This window comes from Oryza brachyantha, chromosome 6 (genome assembly GCF_000231095.2).
Source record: "Oryza brachyantha chromosome 6, ObraRS2, whole genome shotgun sequence".
NCBI classification, from domain to species: domain Eukaryota; kingdom Viridiplantae; phylum Streptophyta; class Magnoliopsida; order Poales; family Poaceae; genus Oryza; species Oryza brachyantha.
The window spans coordinates 4127648-4152633 of NC_023168.2; the positions used below are offsets into that span (position 1 = coordinate 4127648).

Sequence of the window (24986 nt, forward strand, 5' to 3'; positions counted from 1 at the left end):
ATGCGGAAGCATGGAGCCACCACCATTGCCGCCGATTGCGCCGCGGCGCCATGGAAGGGGCATCGCCTTGCTGCTGCACACCAGTGGCCGGAGGCCAAAGGGAGCGCGGCGCCGGCGCTCTTGCCGCCGATGAAAAGGCTCCTCTACGGTGCGGCCAGCGCTGTGCTCGTCGTCTTCATCATGACCTTGCCGCCGATGGTTGTCCTGTACGGCGCGCGCGCCGGCTCGTCGCCGGCCGTCTGGATCAGCTCTGCGAGCATCGGCCGAGGTAAGGACGCTATCGCGTACTCTCATGTGTGTAGTATACTTGGAAGCGAGTTTGACACGGAGGAGGTTTCTGATAGGATCATCAGGTGATGTCTCCGTCCTGCACCGGCCGTCGGCGGCGCACGACAAGCTTCTGGGCGGCCTGTTGCCTGATGGACACGACGAGCGGTCATGCCGCAGCAGGTACCAGTCCGCCATGTACCGGCGAAACGCCGGCAAGGAGCCCTCGCCGCACCTGGTTGCCAGGCTGCGGCAGCACGAGGCCCTGCAGAGGCGGTGCGGCCCGGGCACCGCCGCGTACAGCAACGCCGTGGAGAGTCTGAGGTCAGGTGCCACGAGCGGCGGCAGCGGGTCGCCGGAGTGCAGGTACCTTGTGTCGATATCGTACCGCGGCCTCGGCAACCGGATGCTCGCCACCGCGTCGGCGTTCCTGTACGCGCTGCTCACCGACCGCGTGCTCCTCGTCGACCCCAGCAACGAGATGGACGAGCTGTTCTGCGAGCCATTCCCCGGCACGACGTGGCTGCTGCCACCGGGCTTCCCGCTGACGAACTACACGAGCTTCAACGTCAGCACCGCCGAGAGCTACGGGAACATGCTGAAGAATAGCGTGATCACAGCCGGCGACGCCGCCGGCGGTGATACGCCGACGACGCCACACCAACGACAGCCGCCGGCGTTCGCGTACGTCCACCTCGACCACGACTACACCGCGCACGACAAGTACTTCTTCTGCGACGAGGACCAGAGCGTGCTCCGGGACATCCCGTGGCTGGTGATGAGGACGGACTGCTACATTGTGCCGGGGCTGTTCATGCTCACCGGATTCCAGCAGGAGCTCGACTCGCTCTTCCCGGAGACGGACGCCGTGTTCCACCACCTCGGCCGCTACCTCTTCTACCCGAACAACCACATCTGGGGGCTCGTCGCCCGCTACTACGACGCCTACCTCGCGACGGCGCAGCAGCGAGTCGGCATCCAGGTGCGCGTCTTCGGCGCGCGAGAGCCGCCCAAGGTTCTGGAGCAGATCACCGCGTGCACGCACGACGAGAATCTGCTCCCTGAGGTGATCACCGCCGGAGACCCCGTCGACGTCGCTCCTCCGTCTCACCGCCGCCGCCGGAAGTCCAGGGCCGTCCTCGTCACCTCTCTCCAGTCGTGGTACTACGAGCAGCTCAAGAGCATGTACTGGGAGCACGCGGCGGCGACCGGCGAGGCGGTGAGCGTGCACCAGCCGAGCCACGAGGAGTACCAGCGCTTCGGCTCCAGGTCGCACGACGCCAAGGCGTGCGCCGAGATATACCTGCTCAGCCTCTCCGACGTGCTGGTGACCAGCGGGTGGTCGACGTTCGGGTACGTGGCGCAGGGGCTCGCCGGGCTTACGCCGTGGGTGATGTACAGGCCGGCGAACGAGTCCGACGTGCCCAGCCCGCCGTGCCGCCGGGACATGTCCATGGAGCCGTGCTTCCTCTCGCCGCCGTACAACAATTGCAGAAATAAGCGGAGCGCCCACTCCGGCAAGGTTTTGTCGCACGTCCAGAATTGCCACGACGTGTCATGGGGAGTGAAGCTCGTTCGTCGTGTGGAATAGTTGTGAACAACACGATGCTCTTTTCGCAGTTTACTTTTTCACTTTTACTATTTGATCAACGTTTGACTTTTTTTTCTTCTGTTAAACACACGCGTAATATATGGGGTGAAGAGGAGGACGTGTATGGAATTTTTGACTTATTTATATGCCTTCATTATCATTCAACAACAATGACCAGATTTGATTGATGAATTAAAATTTTTAAACATTTGATTGATGGATGGATCGTTAGTTTTTTTTATTGTCTTAGAGAATGGTATTTAATATGGTCTTTATATCCAATTGGTGGATATACGTGGCCTTATTTTTAAAAAAAAGTTTGGGAGCTTAGCTACTCAAATAATCAAATCTAAAATTTACTTATATAGAGATTTAAACTCAATATCTATGGTGCTATTTAGGTTTTTGCAGTTTAGTTAGTATAGTGTAAACCGTACCATAGGTGTGATTTACTCCATCTTTAGGGCGAGATTTTGAGTTTTATGTTCGGGGTGAATTGCTAGCATTCCATCCTTACGATATCTACATCGTATCATACACAGATCCTTGGAATTAAAATTTGTGCATTATACATTGGAGTATTTCATGAGCTCTTGTTGATATAGAGCTAGCTCTCCACGTGTATGGAATCAAACACTTTGGAGATAAAATACATCGAGACAACCAACTGGTGCGCAGTGTAGATCGATTGCGCCTCGTTTTCATTTCTCTTCTCAGCTCCTCTTTCTTGGTTGTTTGTGCTGGTCGGTGTAGCACGGAGCATAGAGGTGGCGGTTCCTCGATAGCTCTACATTGGAATTTGGATGCTTCCATGCAGTCTCTTAGTCTCTCTTGCATATAATATACGCTTAGGTCAGATGGAGGTTTTACGAAGGCATCAGGCACGTTAATTAAATGACACATCAGTATAAAATAAAATATTTACATGAAACTATGAGGAGAGAGAGGGAATTAATTTCATGGCTATGAAACCTTTAGACACCGTTACTAAATCCTCGGTAACCCAGTGAAACTTGCATTAAGAGACTTGAGGCGTTTCATGCAATCAAACTTTTAGCAGTAATTAAATGCTTTATTTAGTTTTGAAAATGGTACAATGAAATGTTGCACTGTGAATAGTTGTTCCATGCATCGTTTCATCAAGTTAGTTGTTTTACAAACTATATAATGAAACTGAGCAATGTGACTGACCTTACAATATTACTCAGAACTCATCCATTCTCATAAAAACCAATAGATATGACACATTCTATTACTACGAATTTGGATATATCTCAGCCTAGATTCTTCAATGTTACGACAACTTTTTTTTATTTATTATATAGAAATATTTTTAAGGTGCTCCAAGTATATTTGAACCGTTTATTTTGTGTTTGATCCAATGGGGATATGGTCTCTTACCTTGCTAGAGGTAAGGGTATGAACAACAGTAATTATTAGCTGACTCTCTTCGTTGCCACGTGAGTAAATAAGATGACATGGATGAAAGAGAAGTGAGGTGAGAGAAAAATAGTTGTTATGCATGACCATAACTTAGAGTCAACTCTTCGTATTTGTTTAAGAAAATGTTGTTGCTTGGGGTAAATTAAAAGTAAAGAAGAGTAATAAAAATATATCATATAGTATTAGTGAGAAACTATATTTGGCTCTACCATTGTACATATGTTTATAAAATGAGTTAGTGGTATTGACGTGGATAAGAAAAATGTAAAAACTAGGCTCTACCTTTGAGCATGCCATAAGAGAGACATCATACAAATAAACAGAAGTATTTATGTTGCATGTGCCATTAAGAACAGCCAGGTTAATAAGGTAGGTAAATATTTGTAAATTGAACTCACAGCTGCGATCTGTTGACTTGAAATATCATGTTCAAATTTGACGTGTAAAATCAAAGGCACCAATATTTCAAACATGTGAAATTCAGATAGCATATTGCATGCATAATTTAATTGTAAATCAATTTAAAAATGTAGTGTTTACAAAGGTACTTATGAAATTTAAGTTTATGGTATCCAGGTTTACATATTATTATATTAAGGGTTATCTCGAATATGACAATTAAACTTAATTACATGCGAAATTATTAAATGACGGACATCTACGCCAAATTAGTATCACTAATTCTTGGCATGTATGACTAATTACGCATTAAGTTTGGAAAAAAAACAATTAACAGTATCGGTTTCTCTTCCTTCTTGCACGATGACCTTTTCATTGCGATAAATAAAATATTTTTATTTGAAAAATGGATAATAATGATCAATGGCTAAGATTTATGTGAGCTTTTACCTCTAGACAGGTAAGTTGGAGCACCTAAAAGAGCTCATTTATTAGATGATAATCTAATTCGATTCCTTAAAAACCAAAATTCCTTTGAAATTCGTCATGTTTTAGAGGAGGCATAAAAGAATTTACTATCGTGAAAATCGAAGCCCAAAAGTTTTTCTTTTTTCCAAAAAAGAGAAAAAAATGAAGCGGTTCAGTCGAACAGCTTGAGACCGGCATACACATCCTCACAGACTCGCAGTGTCTAATGAACGGCACACGCGCCACCGGGTCAGCATCCTGGCGCCGGCAGGCGAGCGACGGCGGCGAATGCAGGCACGGCTCCACCGACGTCGGCCGCACGCACGCCACGTCAGCCCTCATCTTGGCCCAGTCCAGCGGCGTCAGCTGCCATGGGCGTAGTGAGAAAATTGATATTGTGCCACGTTCAAATAGCGGTTTCGCTAGAATGCCTTCTAAAAACGTGTTTTTTTAAAATACCATACCGAATGAGTGCTTCCAGCCACTTTGCCATTTTTTCTGGTTTTTCCAGTTTCTTAATTTTTTTTGGCTCATCAGCCGAGCGACGTGACAAAAATACCCTGCATCCAATTAAATGAAACATGCTCTGGTGGTCGCTACGAATGCGGGAGGTGGGACTCCTCCACGCCGTCCCGCCCCACTACCGTGTCCAGCTCCTCCAGCACCTTGCGCAGCGTCCACCGGTTCTGCAGCATCTCCGCCATGGCCCACTCCACTGTGTTCGACGTCGTCTCTGTCCCCCCGACCACCGTGTCCTGTTGCCAAATCACACGGCAAGCGCAGCCATTAATGGCGTCGTCGTCTCCGGCACTGGCTGTGTGAGTACATAAGCAATGGTTGAGCGCTTGGTTACCAACTTTACCATGAGCAGGGCCTTGACGTTGGTCATGGTGAAGGAGGTTTTCCCGTTGCCGCCTTCCTTCTCCACCTTGAGCATGTACTCCAGGAAGTCAGCCACCGTCTCGCCGCCGGCGGTCTGGTCGGACTTGATCCTCTGTTGCATGATCCTGGCGAAGATATCATCGAACCTGACCTTGAGAAGGTCCGACTTCTTACGGATACCTTGCAGGTCGAACGACGCGAGCGTCGGGAAGAAGTTGGACGCGTTGGGGGCGCCGAGCATCTCGGTCATGTCGGCGACGAGATCCCAGAACTCCTTCTCCACCGCCGTCCGCTCGCTCTCCACAGCGTGCCGGTCACCACGTTCATCCCGGTGAGGAACATCTGCGCGCCGACGTCGACGGGCTTGCCGGCCTGGGCATGCAGGTGGCGGAGCGTGCTCCAATTGGATGCAGGGGTATTTTCGTCACGTCGTCTATTTTTTTGAGAAACTAGAAAAAACCAGAAAAAATGGCAAAGTGGCTAGAACCACTCGCTCGGTATGCCATTCTAAAGAAACGTGTTTTCGGGATGACATTCTAGCAAAACCGCTATTTGAACGTGGCACAATGTTCATTTTCTCGGCCGTAGTCCGGGGAGCGCGTGCGCGACGAGTAAATTTAGAGAGATTTGCTCTAGCACAATAATAAAAAAATAATGGTATTTCATGGTAACAAATCGTGTTTCTGATAGATAGTTAGATCTAACCATGTCCATTCTACTTAGGTAGATCCTACGGTGAGACACAATTTGGTAGTGTGAGGTACTTGAGATATTTTTTGTTGCACGAGAGCAAATCCCAAATTTAGATGACTCAAAATTTCCTACTTTATATGTGGCAAACTTGTCATGATAGATTCTGCTCGATATTTTTTTTACAAATTTATATACCTTTGAACTTTTTGTTATTAGAATTCAACCCCTATATCCTTAAAAAAGTTTCAGACCTTATTCTATAATATAAGTATATAACTGTTAGATTTGATAATTTTTTTGTTTTTCACCCACTCCGTTTTATATTATATGGTCTTAAATTTGATAAAATTTATAGCAAAATATCACAACATTTATAATATAAAATAAATACACTATAAAAACACATTTGATTTTGGATTTATTGAAACTAGTTTCGTTTTGTGGATGGTAGTATATTTTTCTATAATTGATTGAATTAAAATAGATTTGACTTAAAATAAAATCAAAATAATCATTAACATCGCCACCCTGTTCTCACCCTTTTTCTTCTCTTATATTACTATTGTTCTTTTTAGTTGTTTTTCAAATTTTCCTTTCCTTAATCCCTGAATATCTCATTTTTAGTATGGGATTCTTGATCCCGAGAAGAGCGCATCATCCGCCAAATAACCATGGACATGGAGAGAGGCATCGGCGTTGGCATAACCAAGCGGCCGTCGCAGCAATGCTCGGGCGCCGTCGAGACGGCGGCTGCTCACCGCGCCGGCGCGGCCGAGGAAGACGACGAGGGGCCGTGCCCTTGGGTTTCCGGGAAGAAGACGATCACGTGCCTTGCGATCTGCCTCATCGTGTCGCCTCTCCTGATCCTCCTGGTTAGCCGGCGAGGCTCGCCGTTCCCGTCCAAGTCCGGCTGGGCATCGCCGACGACGAAGGGCACGTCGCAAGGTAAAGACTCGCCATGTCAGTGCCACGGTGCCATTTTTAGTTCCTCCATGTTCGTTGGATCGCAAGATTTCAGGGGAGAAGACGAACCGGTAATTTTTATTTTTGTTCTACCTCCGCCATTGCAGAGTCCAAGAAAGACGTGCTCATGGGCGGCCTGCTCGTCCCGGGGTTCGACGATCGAACGTGCATCAGCCGGCACGGCTCCGCGCTGTACCGCAAGAACACGGCGCGGTCGCCGTGCCCGCACCTCGTCAGGCGGCTCCGGGAGCAGGAGGCGCTGCAGCGGCGGTGCGGCCCCGGCACGGCGGCATTCCGGAGAGCGGCGGAGCGGCTGGACTCCCGGCGAAACGGCACGGGCGCCGGCGAGGAAGGGTGCAGTTACCTCGTGCTGGTGCCGTACAGAGGCCTGGGGAACCGGATGCTGGCCATGGTGTCGGCGTTCCTCTACGCCATGCTCACCGGCCGGGCGCTGCTCGTCGACAGGGGGGAGTCGCTGGGCGACCTGTTCTGCGAGCCGTTCCACCAGACGTCGTGGCTGCTGCCGCCGGAGTTCCCGATCAAGAACCTCGAAGGCTTGTCCGGCGAAGTGCCGGAGAGCTACAGGAACCTGGTGCAGGAGGACCGGCCGGAGACGTCAGTGTCAGATCTCTCCTACGTCTTCGTCGACCTCGACCATGCCTGCACGTACCACGACAAGCTCTTCTACTGCGACGACCACCGGCGTTTCCTCCACCGGGCGCCATGGCTGCTGATGAGGACAGACGGCTACTTCCCGCCGGCGCTCTTCCTCAACCCGGCGTACCAAGATGAGCTCGACCGGCTGTTCCCTCGCAAAGACTCGGTGTTCTATCTCTTGGCACACTATCTTCTCCACCCGACGAACAAAGTCTGGGGATTGATCACGAGGTTCTACGATTCCTACCTGAGAGATTCGGACGAACGGCTCGGCATCCAGGTCAGGGTGTTCGACGGGGACAGCCCGTTCAAGCACATCCTGGATCAGATCACCGCTTGCACGTCGCGGGAGCGGCTGCTGCCGGCGGTGGTGCCGCAGGAGCCGCCGTTCCCAGCTCCGGCGGCGGCCGGCGCCCGGTCGAAGGCCGTCCTGATGACCGGGCTGAACTCGTGGTACTACGAGAACATCCGGTGGAGGTACTGGCAGTCGGCGACGGCGACCGGCGAGGTGGTGAGCGTGCACCAGCCGAGCCACGAGGAGCACCAGCTGTCCGGCAACACGACGCACGACATGAAGGCGCTGGCCGAGATGTACCTGCTGAGCATGACCGACGCCGTCGTCACCAGCGGGTGGTCGACCTTCGGGTACGTCGGCCATGGCCTCGGCGGGCTCTCGCCGTGGGTCATGTTCAAGCCGGTGAACCTCACGACGCCCGACCCGCCGTGCCGGCGCGCCATGTCCATGGAGCCGTGCCTGCACGGGCCGCCTTTCTACGACTGCAGGGCGAAGCGCGGCGCCAACACGGGGAAGCTGGTCCCACATGTCAGACACTGCGAAGACATGAGCTGGGGACTGAAACTTGTTCACCCAGAGTGAAAGGGTGAATTGGTGATGTAAAAAAACAGAGAAATTTTAGAACAATTTTGAACCTGCTCTGCTGTTAGACATTTCACCTTTTACCATCCATTGAAGAACTATCCATGGCAGCCATTGGTGGTGTCTGGTACTCTGGTGACAGTGTTTATCAGAAGATGCTTCCAAATTAGATTTAGATTATATTTGCAAGAACATCAATGGATAATTCTGACAGGATTTGGTGCTGGAACACTGGAACAGGAAATCCTGTGAAGTTCTTGAATTTTGCGAACCTACCTCTTGCTTAGGTTCCGTTCCAGCTTAAGGGCTCCTTAGGAAGGAATGAGTTTTTCAGGATCTAATTCGATTCCTTCGAAAATCAAAATTCCTTTGAAATTCATCGTGTTCTAGAGGAGGCATAAAAGAATTTACTATTATGGGATCGAAAGCCCAAAAAAGTTCATATTTTTTTCCAAAAAGAAAAGAGAAAAAATGAAGCAGCTCAATCGAACAGCTTGAGACCGGCATGTACATCCTCGCAGTGTCGCACGAACGGCACATGCGCCACCGGGTCGGCGTCCTGGCGCCGGCAGGCGAGCGACGGCGGCGAATGCAGGCACGGCTCCACCGACGCCGGCCGCACGCACGCCACGTCGGCCCTCATCTTGGCCCAGTCCAGCGGCGCCAGCTGCCATGGCCGCAGCCCGGCGAGCGCGTGCGCGACGTACCCGAACGTCGACCACGCCGTGGTCACCAGCGTGTCGGAGAAGCTCAGCAGGTAGATCTCCGCCAGGGCGCGCTCGTTGTGCGCCCGCGCCTCCGTGCGCTGGTGCCCGTCGTGGCTCGGCTGGTACACCGCCACCACCTCGCCGGTCGCCGTGGCGTTCGTGTAGTACACGCCGTGCAGCTTCTCGTAGTACCTCCGCTTCAGCGACACCACCAGGACGGCCTTCACCTTCGTCGACGGCGGGCGGGCGCCGCCCGGTTCGCTGGTGTTCGTCACCTGGGGAAGAAGATCGTGCTCCCACGTGCACCGGAGGATCTGCTCGTACATGACGTCGAACGGGACAGCCATCTCCGGCACAATGCGGACCTGGAGGCCGAGACGCTCGTCGGCGCCGGCGAGGTACCCGTCGTAGAACCTCTCGACGATGCCCCACGCGCGGTTGCCCGGGTGGAAGAGGTACCTGCCGAGGTGGTGGAACAACGACCCCTTCGCCGGGAACATCCGGTCGAGCTCCGCACGGTACGCCGGCACGAGGAAGAGCGCCACGGCGAAGTAGCTGTCAGACCTGAGCACCATCCAGTTGAACCGGTCGAGCACCCGGTGGTCCTCCTCGCAGAACGTGTGGTTCTGCAACCGGAGATGTATCTGCTCCAGGTGGAAGTACACGTAAGGTGGCAGAGCGCCGCCGCCGCCGCCGCCACCGTCGTCGTCGTACCGAACGACGCCGTTCTTGAGCATGTTCAAGTAGCTCTCGTTTGACCCGGCGGAGAACCCGGCCTTGTAGGGGAAGTCCGGTGGCAGCAGCCACGAGGTCCCGGGGAATGGCTCGCAGAAGAGACCCTCCATCTCCGGCGGCTCATGGACGAGCACGACGCGGGCGGTGAGGAGCGCGTAGAGGAAGGTGGAGGCGAGGCTGAGCATCCTGTTGCCGAGGCCCTGGATGGGGAGCCACACCACGTACCTGCACTCGCCGTGGTTGTCGGCGTCGGCGTCGGCGTTGCGGCCGGACCGGAGCTGCGCGACAGCCTCCCGGTACCGCGCGGTGCCGGGCCCGCACCGCCGGTGGTTGGCCTCGTACCGCCTCAGCCTCTCGACCAGGTAAGGGGAGGCCGGGAACGGCGACGGCTTCCATCGCCTGGAGGCCTCGTACCGGCTGCGGCACGCCGCCTCGTCGAAGTCCGGCGAGAGCAGCCCGCCGAGGAGCCGGTCCGCCGCCGCCGGCGACGATTCTTTGAAGCGGTGGAGACGGGCCAGGGAGTCGGCAGCGATGGAGGCGGTCTGGTCGCCGAAGAAGAAGGACACAAGAACCAGTGGCAGCGCGACGAGGACCAGCACCGTGGCGGCCCCAGGCCCAGCCACCCCACGGCGCTTCTCTGCCTCCGGCGGATGCCCCGCCGCCGCTTCCTCCAGCTTGTCGGTGACCATGGCAAGGCACCGACGCAACGCGACGCACTCCAACTTCGTCGCAATCTAGTAGTACTACTGGCTTTTTGTTGTGTTGGGGACAGGTAGATGAGGTCAACATTGGCAATGGCTAATTAATTATGTAACTGCCATTGTTGTTGCACATCGAATGACAGGATGGCATAGCAGTAGTAGCACCGTGAAGAGTTTCCAGATACAGCATGGTCCTGACTATTCGTTTGGTTTTACTTTAGACCAGTCTCAGTACTTGTTTTATTTTTGTTGTATAGTTTTCACAACAGTAAAACGAGGTATAAAATAGCTACACACATTACAATGTTTTGGTGTACAATTTCTAAAGTTAAATAAAGTATTTAATTATTATTAAAAGTTTAATTACATAGAATATTTGATTATATGAAACGTCTTAATCCACTCAATGCAAGTTACCGAGGATGTATAGAGGTTTCATGTTCTTGAAACTAATTCTCTCTCTTTCTCTCCTCGTAGTTTGATACGAATATTTTTTTTGACTGATGTGTCATCTAATTAATATACATGACATCTCTGTAAACCCTCATCGAGACTGGTCTTACAATTCAAATTTTAAGTTTTTAATTTAAATTTGAAGTTAATTTTGAGCTATTTCATTAAAGTTTATTTTCTTGCATTTGACTTTTAAATTACTAAGAATACATATATAAAAGTTTTATTCCTAAATTATTTTTCGTTTGCAAATATGTCATTTGATTTTTTTTCTTGAAAAACCCAAACAATCACGCCCCATAATCGATTTGATTAGTACTGATGACACGCCATAATCGATTTGGTTAGTACTGATGATAACGTGGACACATGCAAACTCAATGTCCGGGTTAATCGTTCAGGATAGATAAATAAAAAAGGGACAGTTTCGTTCTTACCTGAGTTTCAGGTCCTAATATTGATTTTGCCTTTTTTGTTTTTACCATTTTTTTAACCGAATGAAAGGGTTGCCCGCTGTTAGGTTAAGTGCTAGTTGATCAATATATTTAGATTTAAAAATAAAAATTTTAATTCCTAAAAGTGGGCTGTGACCGCCTTACCCTGTTGAAACTAAAGGGGAGAGGGAGCGGCAAAAAACGAAAGGGAGAGAGAGGACTGGATCCGGCGACGGGCAGCTGCCGTGGGCGTCGACGAGGAGGGAGGCGCGGCGGCGGGGTGGGGCGCGCCCGCGGCGCGGCGACGAGGAGGGGCGCCCGCGGTGGGGCGGCGAGGAGGAGGGCGCGGCGGCAGCGCGCGCGACCTGCGGCGGGGAAGGGCGCGCCCGCGGCGGGGCGGCCAGGAGGAGGGCGCTGCGGCCGCGCGCTCGACCGTGGCGGGGAGGGCCGCGCCCGCAGCGGGCCGGCGAGGTGGAGGGCGCGGCGTGGTCTGCGACAGCGGCTTCGTCGGCTGCTGGGAGGGCTGCCTCGGCTCGGTTTATGGAATTTCCTTCTCCTTCCTTTGCTTAGTCCAGTAAGGTAACCATTTTCTTCCCTTCCTTTGCTTAGTCCAGTAAGGGTTTATGGAATTTGTGAATTTCCTGGGATAGCATTGTGCTGAAAATTGCTAAATGTTCCTGGAATGCAGATGTATTAAAGACTAGTCATGGAGGAAATTAAGGAGATGGAAGAAATTTTTATGGAAGAGGCCAGCAGGTATAATGTTTGTGTTATTCTTGTGTGGTTGTCTCTCAATTTAGTTCATAAGACGATGTGGGTGATTAGATAAATGTGTATTATTTTTCATGTGATTTGTAGGCCAATTGTTAATGAGTTGAGACTAGTCGTTAGAGTTTGGTCATTCTTCAGCATGCCGGACTTGTAATATGTGGGACACTTTGAGATGGTATGGTTGTATGTTTTTGTGATATTTTGGATATGGTAATATGTGAACTAATTTGAGATGATATGGCTGTCTATTTTGTGATATTTTGGACATGGTTACATGTGGACCAATTGTGTGATATTTTGGACTTGTGATATGTGGAAATTGTCCCTAAAGTTTGATATGATATGCTATATGTATTTGTTGTTAAAATTGTATCCAATTTCTAATAAAACTTTGTCAAATTTTTTAAAAAAATTATAAGTTTTCAAACATGTGATTTGAATTAATAATATATTGCTTTAGTATTTTTGTATGATTTATAACAGAGGGTAACAACATAAATGACTAAAAAAACAAGGGTAAAAATGATATTCTCGTGAAAGGATAGAATAATCTTTTAACATGTCATTTAACGCCGTTAGTACAGCCATCCAAAACAGGGCAACTCTTTCATTCGGTTCAAAGAAAGAGGGGCAAAAATGAAACCCTAAAAAAGAAGGGCAAAATCAATATTAGAACCTCAAACATGGGCAGAAACGAAATTGCCCCAATAAAAAAGAGCATTTAGACTAGCTCTAGTCAAACTATATTATTTCAATATAATATATTCAAGAAATTTAGATTCAACATACAAAAATTATACTATTTATGGATTTTACTCGGAAATACTCTTTCATAATAAATACCAGTAGATTTCATTGGGTGTTAGGAATATGTTACTGGCTACTATTTGAATTAGAAGGGTGTCTTTATTTGGGACATGGATGGAATATTCAAGGAGTACCAATCACTGCATTCATAGTGCCCGGCAGCCAAATATATAGGAAATTGATTGGATCAATTGAGAGTACCAAGGAACGATATGATACTGTAACTTTGAATGCGTGAGATATCATACACATCTGTAGTGGATCGATAAAACCTGCCCGTTGACTTTCTGAAATGCAGATCGAAAAGATAAGCCAACAAGTGCGATAGTCCTAAACAAAACAGGAATGAAATAGCATTTCGAGCAGGAAATGATTATTGTTCATAAAAGCACAGGAAACATTATCTAAAAAGAATAGGAAATAAATTGCATCTCTTTGGGATTTCAAGTGCAAAACAGGGAATGGAAAGACAAAATGATTACATGAACGTCCTTTTCGGTCCAGGTTGCTAACTAGTTGGTTGGACCTCTGGTCCATAGCGCGACAAGGGAAACTTGGATTTTTATCCCCCCATGAAAGACCACCAAACACACCGTGATCATGATACACTTCGCCAGCATCGAGTGGAGTTTGTATGGATGTTTAGTGAAACAATGAAAAAAAATCACAAACATATCTTATCACTTTCATCTTGAATTGTTTTCGTTACAAGTCGAACCATTAAAAACTTATTAAAAAGAAGCTCAGGCAGCGATTTGACACTGTTGACTGGCTGGCCATCACAGCATTTGAAGTGAGCGAATGGCTCAAACTCTATGGTATCACTGCAATAACAAAATTATGCTGATACCTCATTAATATGTTGGTTGAGGTTTTTCCCAGGGGGTATAAAGATCAAGTCATCCCAACCAGAATTCCTCTCGTTCATCTGTAGAACCAAGTGCATTGTATTGTTTAGTACTTGGTAAAGACATAAAGTAAAAGCAATCCAAAATGCATCTCTATCGTCCTACCTCCATTTTCTTCAAGACATCTTCCAAACTCCCAACCTAAAGAAATCACACATTTTGAAGGCAATATATTCAGATCGTAGGAGAGCAAGAAGATGGTATAACGACAAAATCACATACCATAATTTGCTTAGAGAAGGCGGATCCTCTTGAACTTTTAGATGCCCTTGTAAGTTCTCTTTCTATGTCCTCCTGAACTAAACAAGGAAATGGTGAAGACCTAAACTAGACTCAGGTAAACTACATGAAATAAATTGAAGCCTGGCAAACCTTTTGAAAATATATTGGACAATAACGTTTCTTCTGTTTCTTGACAACCAATAGATCTGACTGCACATTCAAATGGTATATTATTTCTATTGGAAAGAAGAATTCATCACATGCTGTATATATCACTTAATATAGTCTGTACTTGGGAATTAGAATACAACACTATGATGATTTAAGACCAGCTATCAGCCTGTCAAATTCACAAGTATGGTGCTGTAAATAACTGGTGAATGGTCCAAAATTAAACTTATGCACAGTATCTCAAAACAAAGTGTGAAACATCTCCAGAAGAAAGTTAATAATGCTGCTTCTGCTATCAAGCTTTTACTCCCAAGTGTTTTTTTCGTACCATACTGTAATAAACATGTAATCAACTGCATTAATGCACCTAAAGTTGTATAGTTTGGTTTTTCCTTGATAAATAAATTCTGCCCTTGTTCCAACAACAACCGGAAACAGGAAATCTGATATTCCATAAAAAGGTCTAAACTGGACGCATAAACTTCCATTTGATCTCTTTTTAATGAGAAACCTTCAATTAAATTTATCTGACTGTTTGTTGATGTTCTAGTCCTATTTTAGCACCGACAAGTCGAATCAGTAAGATAAGGCTACAGCTTCACAAGATGATGCATACATGTGGTGAGAAACGAGCAAGCATGACTGCATGACAGGACAGTCAATGCATTTACATTTCTTAATAAATAGGTATGGGCAAGTAACATATAAGAACAAGCAGACAGCTTCCGTTTTTATTGGCATATTATTCTTCCATAACCTACCTAAAAAGCACAGTCCATGGATATTAAATTCATGAGTACTTTATGCTCAGAGTCAAGATATTAATCAGCAAATCTGTTTAGTTCATATTCCAATACATAGATTACAACTATTCATTTAATAATCTAAATAATCATTTGCTAATTGAAAGGTATATCTCAATGTTTTTCATAAAAGTATTTCTGCAAAATAACACAGATTTCAACTGAATATTACCTGGAAAACAGGAACACCATCAAAAGCAGTTAAGCCAGATTTCAACTGAAAAAAAAAAGGGTAGTTGTCACTAAGATGAAGTAAGCATGTTAGCATTCTTACATTAGATGAATCAGTGAATAAGATAATAGTAATCCACAAAATGTAATCTGTTAAGACTTCAGCCCTAGTATACCCATGAGTGAAAAAGCATAAGCTGTACATTCAAGGGTACACAGAAAACAGAGCGGTTACACACAAATGGTATATCAGATGGCTCTAAACACTGGATGTGGACAGTCCACATCAAAGAACAGGTAAAATATTATCTATATTTTGAAATGGCACCTTCCCCTTAATAGGCTGATAGCACTCCACGTCTCCACATGTTATTCATGCATCTATCTTGTATGTGCACATATTATTTGTGCATTCTGGTGAAAACAATGATTAGTAACATTACAACTTCTCTACAACTAATATATACAAACTACAATGAACCAAGGAAGTCCATATGTAAAGTCTTGAGTGGTGATACTCAATGTGAAATAGGCAATAGGCACCCACATACCCAACATGCCAAGATCTTGCGTTCTTGGTAGAGTTATTTAATTGAAAACATCAAATGGGAGTAACATAGATATAAGAGTCCATTGGAATTTTGGATACAATGGCTGCATTGATCCTATCAAGAGTATTTTTTTTTCTACCTGATAAACCGAATTCCAGTTTTCTAGTGAGATAGAGCAATGGGGGTACTAGATATAAAGAAATTAATAGATTCAAGAGCCACCAATCCAGAGAACAACTAACCTCCAGCGCATTCTTAATTTGAAGAGGGTCAGGTAAGAACCGAAATGCAATACCTTCAGCCTTCAACATATAAACCTGCATTGATAAGACGGCTTTAGGTATATTTACATTGTGAAATTTTAAAAAGCATCAGTGCAGTACTGTAGTTAAAGGTAAGCAATCTAGCTCACTTTGCCAACCAATTTTGTTTTTACCGAAAGATCAGGAGCTCTGCCAATTGCATTAAAGGAGGATGAAAAGGAAGTTTACACTCTGCATTTCATGGCACTTAGCTAATCATTGCTTGTTTTCCAGATGATAAATTATTTTGCGTGGCATGCCTTCCATGGCACTTAGCTAATCATTGCTTGTTTTCCAGATGATAAATTATTTTGCGTGGCATGCCTTCCATGGCATGGCAACCAATTCAACTCTCGCATAAACGCCCCAATAGTACATAACACTTCCTAGTTCCTACCCACCGTTCGTCCTAGAAGTGTGATGACAAAATTGATGAAAAGAAATCGAGTTAAGCCCACCTGATCAAGCGTAATAGGCACCACTTTTGCCCCCCTCCCTACCACAGGTTGCCGCGTCCTCATCTAAACCACACAAACTTTCAAATCATTAGGGGTGAAACAAAAAAACCGAATCAAACAGCAAAAGGAAGCAGATCGGAAAGAGGAGGAGGATACGTGGGTGAGGAGAGCATCGGCGTCCTCGGAGCGGAAGCAGAGAAGGCCGAGGGAGCGGAGGCCGGTGGCGGGGTCGGAGACGAGCATGAACTCGTTGCTGGAGTTACAGACGGTGAAGACGGGGGTGCCGGTGAGCGCGCGCGCGACCTCGTCGGGCGCGAGCGCGAGGGAGAGGGAGGAGGCGCCCTGCGGCCCCGGGGGCGCCATAGCCGCCGTCGCGGCCAGCGCGGGGCGCGGCGGGGCAGCGAAGCGGGACGCGAGGCGGGAGAGGTGGTGGTGGAGGAAGGAGGAGGCCGCGGCGAGTGGGTTGGGGGCCTGCGAGGAGGAGGAGGGGCCCGGGTTGGACATCGGGGCGGCGGCGAGCGGGAGGGAGGAGGAGGAGGAGCTCGGCGGCGGCATCGGCGTGGTCGCTGGGTCCGGCACGCGACGGGAACGGCTTGGGTGGTGGCGCGAGGGAGAGGGCGAGGCGTCGTCTTGGCCGGCGTCGCCGAGGAGCGGCCGGGCGGCGGGCGGATTCGGTCGCGCCGCACCGTGGGGTCTCGTGGTGCGCTGGTGCGGCCTTGGTCGGGAGGTTTATCACCTCCGTCTTATGCCCTTTTGCTTATTCTTATTTACCAAAATTTAAATTTTTAATCTTAAATTTAGATTTTACTTTGATATTTTATTATCCCAGTTTATTTTCTAGTTTTGGTGTTTAGACGACTATAAATACGTATATAAAAGTTCAATTTGATATAAATACGTATATAAAAGTTTAATTTGTAAATTATCTTTCGTTACAAATATGTTTTTTTTCTTTTGCACAGCAAGCCAAAAGATGATTGTTATTTTGCTTTTGGAAAGAAAAATCGAAACAGTTTATTTGTTAAAAATTATAAACTAACTTTAAAATTAAATTTTAAAATTTAAATTTTAGTTTATATAAACAGGCGAAAAGGCACAAAGATGGAGCTCACCATTTAAAAGGTATTTGCTAGCTTCCACGTCCTCCGTGCTACCTTGCAGTAATAATACGAGTGGGTATCATTTAGTTTATAATTTATAACGGAATTCCGTGACGTACAATGTTCTGGAGTTGGAGTTGGAGTTGGATTGATGCCGGATGTGGTGCACCGGAGAAATTTAACTTTTTGCTTTTTACAAGTGGTCAAAACAGATTTGTCACTTGCTGTCTATGATATATTAATCCTCATGAGTCTATTATATGTGGGTATGTAAGTTTAGTGATAAATCTGTGATAAACATTCATATGAGTAAAAAAAAAATAAAATTCTCCCGTCTACTGCGGCATGTAGAGTTTTACTCACAAGGGAACTACAGGAGGGCGCCCGCCGTCTAAGGCACGCCATCGCTTGAGTTGCTCCGCCGGCGGCGGGCGGAGTCCGGCTGGCCGCTGGCATGCACAGCGCCTCTCGCCGCAGGGCGGACGCGGAAGCGATCCTTGGACGAGAAGGGATCGAGTCATCGAGCTACGGTGCGGGCCGGCGCATGCGTGATTCCAATTTCTATCCACCCGCCACCCCACGGCTGCTGCCTCTCTTGCCTTCAAGCTAATTAAAGTTAGGTTAAGTTAATTATCCTTGAAAGCTCATGTACTTTGGCCCAACAAAAGGAAACGGAAGTGGGCTTTTTGTCTCATTCACATGAAAACGCAGGCCCGGTTCAATTGAGATTCCTCTTACGTGCCATGGGTAATTAATTTTTTCTCAACCTTAGTTGACTAATGATTGGTGCAAGTACTTTCTTAATGTGTGTATATTATAATTTGATTGGTAACAGTAATTAGATTAGATAAGCCCATGGGGAGGATTGCTTGTCCTTTTTAGAGAAAAAACTAAACAACATATTAAAAATAATTCATGAATAAAATTTTTTATATACGTGTTCTTTACGGTCTAAAAGTTAAGACTGAAAAATAAACTATGATGAAAAACTTTAAATATTCTCTAAATTTAGGTTGAAAATTTAACATTTTGCTTATAAGTATAAGAAAAAAGACGATGAACATAATTTTTAACCCCATCCAAATAAAAAATTTCCCATAAATCTACGAACTTACCAATTTGGGTCGTCGATATTGTTATACGTGTAGGTTCAACCAACTGAAGAGATCATCAACAAAACAAAGAAGAGTAAAATCATACATAATTTCTCCAAATCTCACATCGATCGATGAGGCGAGTACTTTAAACAGCAATTAATCTCGAAGATCAAAATTAAGTAAACACAAGGATTTGTGCAAAAACACAGACATAGACACACCGACTGTACTATGCATCCTTACGAACACACTTAATTATATCGATCACATGCAGTATGAGATTTGATCGAGAGGCTAATTGAGTAGTTCAGTAGTAGGAGGAGCCGAGCTGGGCGATCTTGACGTGGAGGTGGGTCTGCGCGAAGGCGAAGAGCCGGCCGACCTCGTCGTCGCCGGCGACGGCGCCGTCGCGGTCGGCGTCGGCGGCGCGCAGGCCGGCCCGCGCCTTCCACCACGCGAACCACAGGTTGAGGCTCCGCAGCGCGCGCTGCAGCTCCTCCCGGCTGATCCTCCCGTCGCCGTCCGCGTCGAACTGCCCCAGCCACGCCCTGAACTCCTCCGCCGTCACCTCCCCCTGCGGCAGCGCCCTGTACCTCCTGAACGCCATCCCTGCCTCGCCGCCGGCCACCGCCTCTCTCTCTCTCTCTAGCTCGATCGATGCCTAGATGTCTTGGTGAGAGGCAAAGTGTGAGCCAGCGTCGAGGCATATATAGGATCAGGGAGAGCTTGGCATTTTTTTAGGCTTGTAGCCCCTCTATGTGTTTTACGGCGCTAACTATTACCGCACGTTTCCCACGCACGCGCGAAGTTTGGCAGGCCGGTGCTACCTGCATTTTTTTTTTCTTTTCTACTGCTAGACCGTTTAGTTTCCAAAAATATCGTATCGAATATTTAGACATCTAAATAGAGCATTAAACATAGATGAATAAAAAAAACTATTACACAGGTAGGAGAGAAATCGTGAGACGGATCTTTTGAGCCTAATTAAACCGTGATTAGCCATAAGTTCTACAGTAATATACTTGTACAATAGTTACACATAAATATATATTATATCATCCATATATGATCCATCTCTCATACACACATAGTGTCTTGCAGCTTGTGTTGCAGCTGATTTTAAATTTGTAATCTGTTTTTCTTCTCTCTTCTTTACTCTCTCCTCCATGTAAGCATAAATATGAGACAATTTTTAGAGCCCTTACATCACCTATTATAATTTATACTTAACTCCTTATCATTTAATAAGGGATATAATTTGTCTTTGCCATTCAAGTGCTATAAATGCATGGCAAAATTTGCTACAGGGCATAAAAAAACTCGTAATTAGCCGGTTGATATCGTAAGATCACGAATTTACTATAAGACACCACAAAAGCGTGGTAATTAGCTATAGGGTACTCCGGCCAATTTTTTATTATTTTCAGAGTCAAAAATTCTAAAATGACGAGATTGCCCTTGGTGGCCAACCCGTTATGCGCCCTTATCGCCGTTGGGTTGCCACTGTCGCCGTCTGCTCACTTGCCCTGTAGGCTAGGGTTCGGGTGTGGTGCGGCGCCGAGACCAACTGGGTCTGGTTTGACTGGACCCAGTCGAGTTAGCCATCGAGGGCAATCTCATCATTTTTAAAATTTTTTATTCTAAAAATAATAAAAAATTAGCTGGAGTGCCCTATAGCTAATTACCACACTTTGCCTACAACAAATTTGTGACCTTACGGTGTCCACCGGCTAATTACGCGTTTTTCGATGCACTTTAGCAAATTTTTGCCTAAATGCATTTATTTGGGGATACGTAGTAATTGATTGGTTGATGCGGTGATAGCCATGGTGAACTTTGGAAACATTCTTGGGTGAAAAATGATAAGATATCATATGATAGATCACAAGTGGGGGTTCTTTTAATTTGCTGGAGGATGCTGCCGTGCTTGGCTTTGGGCTTTTGCAAGGGGAATAATAGGTGGTGGAGCTTAAAAGTGCATTATTTTTGGAGTTTGATAAGGTCGTGGTGGCACATAGTCTAACCCTACAGTGTAAAGACGCTGGGCAACAATCAGATGATCGAGAATCTAGGGTGCTCAGTACTAAATATACGCGGAGTGTAACGAGTGCTTAGCAGAGCTGTTTGGTTCCTGGCAGCTCTTCTGCTTTTCTTTTTCTTAGCCTGCATCCCTATTTTTCGCTTCTGTTTATACTTAAAAACAAAAATTAAAATTTTAAACTTAAGTTTAGATTTAATTTTAGGGTTTTCTCGTAAGTTTATTTTTCAGTCTTGGTTGTTAGATCACTCAAAATATGTATATAAAAGTTTTATTTAAATATTATTTTAAGCTTACACATATGACATTTTAGCTTTTTTTTAATAAAAAAACCAAAACAATCAAGTATTTCCGACAAGAGATATTACCTCTTTAGTTATTTGTAATTTTCTTTTTGCGAAACATACGAGTGGTAAAATCGTACAGATGAATTGTGCCTCAGTGCCAAATATTTGTAAACGGAGTAGTAAAATTTTGATCTAGTATCATAGTATGTGCAAATAGTTACATACACTATTTAGCCTGATGAGAAATAGTTACATACACTATTTAGCCTGATGAGAAATGGCGGATAATTACCTGTGCTTTTGCTGCACATGAATGTAATTAAGAAAGCATAACATTCTTTTCTTTTCTTTTCTTTTTTCTGCAAAAGCATTTGGGCTCCACCTTTGAAATTGGTATGCGAAGTGATTCAGCTGAAGGGAAGCATAGATGATAGAACTAGAAGCACAAATCGGGAAATTTCAGAGTACCCTTTTTTTCGTCGTAGCGAGATAAGTTCAGAGACTATTGTGACAACAAAGTTCCCCTGGTGATCAATAACAATAATGTATGTTCATCAATCATCATGGTCTACATTTTGTTTACTGGTGAATCCATCTCTGCTCTATCTTTATGTGCTTCTGTGTAAAGTATTCATCGGTGCAAGTGGTGGTAGGAAGAAATCATAGGGTATTAATTAAGTATTGTAGGGGAGCAGAATAACCGTTGTTAACAAAAGTTCTGGTATTATCTAAAAAGATGAAATTTTGGTACTAATCCAATTGAAGCCTCTAGTCCCCAAGATTCTTTATTTGAATGATGGAGAAATATCCATTTAGTATTTGTGAGAATCAGATTCTTCTGTAGAAAAGAGAACTGCTGCACAGAGTGTCTACTATGTGAAAAAATTCAATTACCTGACATATCTAGTACCTGAATATATCAAATTTTTATACTAGAAAATATGATATTTCCGGTACCTTCGTGGTAAAAAAAAAACTCCTATAAAAGCAAGCACCGGAATGTAAGGCACATGCAGTAATCTAGTTGTTATTGTTTGCTTGTTTTTATTGTAAAGTCTGAACACATTGATTTATCATTGCTCTGGCATTGGAAGAAAATTATGATGGCAAATATGAGCATCTGTAATTGGAGATCACATGAACATATGATCTAATTCCACCTTATTATATGAGGTCAAGATGGTGGAGACTGACTTGATTGTTTTAGCTCTAAGAATTATTTGTCCAAAATATAACACAGGCCTAAAATGATCATGTGTGTTACATGATAGGGAACCAATTTACACTACAGCACGTCCCTTGTGTATGTTTTTTTTAGAATTTTAAAAACCTAATACATATAGTTACTGAATTGATGCCGCTGATAATTAACCTAATACATACAGACAGTTGAAAGATCCCCTGAACATGAGGATTGCGTGGAAATTCTTATGAATAAATCCATGAGTTATTATCCTACCTGTAAACATATGGTTGAGTACTAACTATCACAAACTCTGTCTATTTGGTCTAGTAACTTCTTGGCTTATTAGGAAGATATTTATTTAGCATACGATTAATTAAGTATTAGCTATTACAAACTTGCAAAATGAATTTTTCTCTAAATTTTAAAGGAACTTTTATATAAATTCTTTTTAAAAATCCAGCTTAGAAAACGCACCCACCATGATAGTCAGTTTAGCACTACTAGCTAGTAGCTTAAAAGAACAAAGCCTTGTGATTACGGTCATTTTCTTTTCTGATTATAGAGTTTGAATTTTTGTTTGCACGCTTATCAAGATCCTACACTTTTTGTTTGGTGCTAAGAAAAAATATAATAAAAATCCCATTTCATCTTTGTAAAGCAAAATTTTCAACTTCATTCTCACATAGTTATCATAATCTGGTAAACCTAAAAATTTTATGATAAGAGAACACCACCATATATCAAGTTCTGTCTGTATTCAGAACTTCAGACAGAAACGCGTCATTGAGGACAAGCCTCGTCAATCGAATTCAGTAGGAAGCGTGCGCCCATGTGCTGCCAGCGCTACATTTACCAAAGTTCATATTCGATTATCAACTTTATAATGAAACAACGAAGAAAAGCAATAATCCTAAACAAGCCACATGCAACAACAGAAGTTCAGCGTTCAGCAGCTCTGCAGAATACCCAAAGATCATGATTAATAACCCTGGTATCTTAATCTTTTCGTTTCTACTTATACTTATAAATCAAAATTTAATTTTTTTACTTAAATTTGAGGTTGATTAGGAGATTTTCATCGTATTTTATTTTTCAGACTTTACTTTTAGATTGCTAAAATTACGTTTATAAAAGCTTTAGTTGTAAATTATTTTTTATTTATAAATATATTATTTTGTTTTTTTCTCCAATAAACCAAAAGATGATCACCCGAATTATTCACATTTTTTTCTAAGATGCGACTCTTGGGCCATGGCCCTTCAAAAAAACACGTAGTCAAAAGTTAAAAAAAAAGGAAAGGAACAAAATCATAGTTTTGCATCGCTGTTGATATGACGGCAAATCATCTCAAGTAAATTCGATTCTTCTCGTGTAAGGGCGTGTATACTTCGCGAAAACAAATTTTGTGTGTTACGCGATGTTTGACTTGAGGTTAAAAGGGGGTTTTTGGACACTAAAAAAACGAATTTTAAAGCTTGCGTAGAAACTGTGAGATGAATCTTTTGAGTCTAATTAATTCATCATTGGCATATATATGTTATTGTACTTACTTTCTAGCCTTATCTAGATTCATATGGATGCTAATAAATCTAGACATATATATAAATTATATACATTCATCGATTGATAAATTTAATCACGACTAAAAAGTCTTCCAATATAAAACGGAGGTAGTAACACTTATAACTAATCATGGACTAATTAGACTTAAAAGATTTGTCTTATGATTCCTCCTAACTGTGTAATTAGTTTTATATCTATGTTTAACGTTTCGTTTAGATGTCCAAAGATTATATATGATGTTTTTTAGAAAAACTTTTTGAGAAATTAGCCCTAACTATACAAGTTAGGCCTAAACTAGTCAAACACGTTGCCCACGTGCTCTCGTAGGTACTTATTGTGCTAACGTTATCAACAACTTCAGTAAGCTCTCCAAATGGAGTCATTTCTCGTGGATTATTTTACATTTTGACCATTTTAGAAAACTTACTGTATAAGTAGATTCATAAAATAGTTATAATCAAGAATGAACTTTTTTACGAATGATCTTTGCGTTGAGGTCCAATTAGCACGACAGTTTTTGGCACCGAGACCATTCCCTTTAGCAGTTTCGTCCCGAAGAAAGTCGGATGCCAAAGACATATTTCTAAAAAATAATTCTGGAAAAAGTCAACCATATTAAACTGAAAGATGTAATCAGTATGACAAATCCATGGTCGCGTGTTGAATTGAAGCCAACGAGTCAGAGAAGCGATAAACTTGTCCACATCTTATCTATAATTAATATATAACATAAGCGGCCTCATCGTTTTATTTATACTTATACTTATGAGTCAAAATTTAAATCTTAAACTTTAAATTTAAAATTAAATTTAAGATTTCTTCGTCATAGTTTATTTTTCAAACTTGATTTTTATATCACAAAAATCACGTAAAAGTTTTATTCACAATTTGTTTGCAAGTACGTTGTTTTCCCTTAAAAAGGCGGAAAAAAATCAACCCCTAGACTACAACGTTCTTACAACCTAGAGATAACAAGAGAACACGAATAATGATAGATATAATTGATGGTTGTGTTCTTTTGGTGATAGAAGATAAAAGATTATCTAATTTTTTAAGCTATTTAATGATATAAACAATAAAATTAACCGCTACGAAGTTAAAAAGTTACTCTAAAAATGTGATTCGATGAACTTCTATATATAAACTTTTCACAAAACACGCGCCATTTATCACTCCACTTTGGGAAACGTGTGCGCAAAAGCCTGAATAATACAAGTAAACAAAGGCAACCAAATCATGACAATATAAGACCCCAGCAGAAATAGTTATTATAGAGGGGGA

At 44.4% G+C, this 24986-nt stretch overlaps 6 protein-coding genes across 7 annotated transcripts; 2 read left to right on the plus strand and 4 right to left on the minus strand.

Moving 5' to 3' along the window:
* On the plus strand, positions 1 to 1858 carry LOC102716328 (galactoside 2-alpha-L-fucosyltransferase-like). Its single transcript, XM_040525114.1, has 2 exons — positions 1 to 268; positions 345 to 1858. The coding sequence occupies exons 1-2, from the start codon at positions 1 to 3 to the stop codon at positions 1856 to 1858; spliced, it is 1782 nt and encodes a 593-aa protein (XP_040381048.1).
* Positions 1859 to 4764: 2906 nt separating this feature from the next.
* LOC102716606 (cytochrome P450 93A2-like) lies at positions 4765 to 5300 on the minus strand. The gene is made up of 2 exons (XM_015838012.2): positions 5031 to 5300; positions 4765 to 4923 (listed from the first exon to the last, which is right to left on the minus strand). The coding sequence occupies exons 1-2, from the start codon at positions 5298 to 5300 to the stop codon at positions 4765 to 4767; spliced, it is 429 nt and encodes a 142-aa protein (XP_015693498.2).
* A 1077-nt stretch (positions 5301 to 6377) lies between these two features.
* On the plus strand, positions 6378 to 8264 carry LOC102714650 (galactoside 2-alpha-L-fucosyltransferase-like). Of its 2 annotated transcripts, none has more exons than XM_040525115.1 (2): positions 6378 to 6688; positions 6814 to 8264. In XM_040525115.1, the coding sequence occupies exons 1-2, from the start codon at positions 6415 to 6417 to the stop codon at positions 8238 to 8240; spliced, it is 1701 nt and encodes a 566-aa protein (XP_040381049.1). In that variant the 5' UTR covers positions 6378 to 6414; the 3' UTR covers positions 8241 to 8264. The 2 variants fall into 2 exon arrangements, with proteins under 2 accessions (XP_040381049.1, XP_040381050.1); XM_040525116.1 differs by having other exon boundaries at positions 6662 to 6703.
* A 147-nt stretch (positions 8265 to 8411) lies between these two features.
* Positions 8412 to 10371, minus strand: LOC121054706 (probable fucosyltransferase 8). The gene has a single exon (XM_040525117.1). The coding sequence runs from the start codon at positions 10369 to 10371 to the stop codon at positions 8722 to 8724; it is 1650 nt and encodes a 549-aa protein (XP_040381051.1). The 3' UTR covers positions 8412 to 8721.
* A 2842-nt stretch (positions 10372 to 13213) lies between these two features.
* LOC102714925 (protein TIC 22, chloroplastic) lies at positions 13214 to 17164 on the minus strand. The gene is made up of 8 exons (XM_006655843.3): positions 16591 to 17164; positions 16435 to 16497; positions 15917 to 15991; positions 15125 to 15169; positions 14129 to 14188; positions 13979 to 14050; positions 13862 to 13897; positions 13214 to 13776 (listed from the first exon to the last, which is right to left on the minus strand). Exons 1-8 carry the CDS (start codon positions 16987 to 16989, stop codon positions 13687 to 13689), a joined length of 840 nt encoding a protein of 279 aa, XP_006655906.3. The 5' UTR covers positions 16990 to 17164; the 3' UTR covers positions 13214 to 13686.
* Positions 17165 to 18681: 1517 nt separating this feature from the next.
* Positions 18682 to 19288, minus strand: LOC121054803 (probable calcium-binding protein CML41). Its single transcript, XM_040525567.1, has one exon. The coding sequence runs from the start codon at positions 19236 to 19238 to the stop codon at positions 18939 to 18941; it is 300 nt and encodes a 99-aa protein (XP_040381501.1). The 5' UTR covers positions 19239 to 19288; the 3' UTR covers positions 18682 to 18938.
* Between the last annotated feature and the right edge of the window lie 5698 nt (positions 19289 to 24986).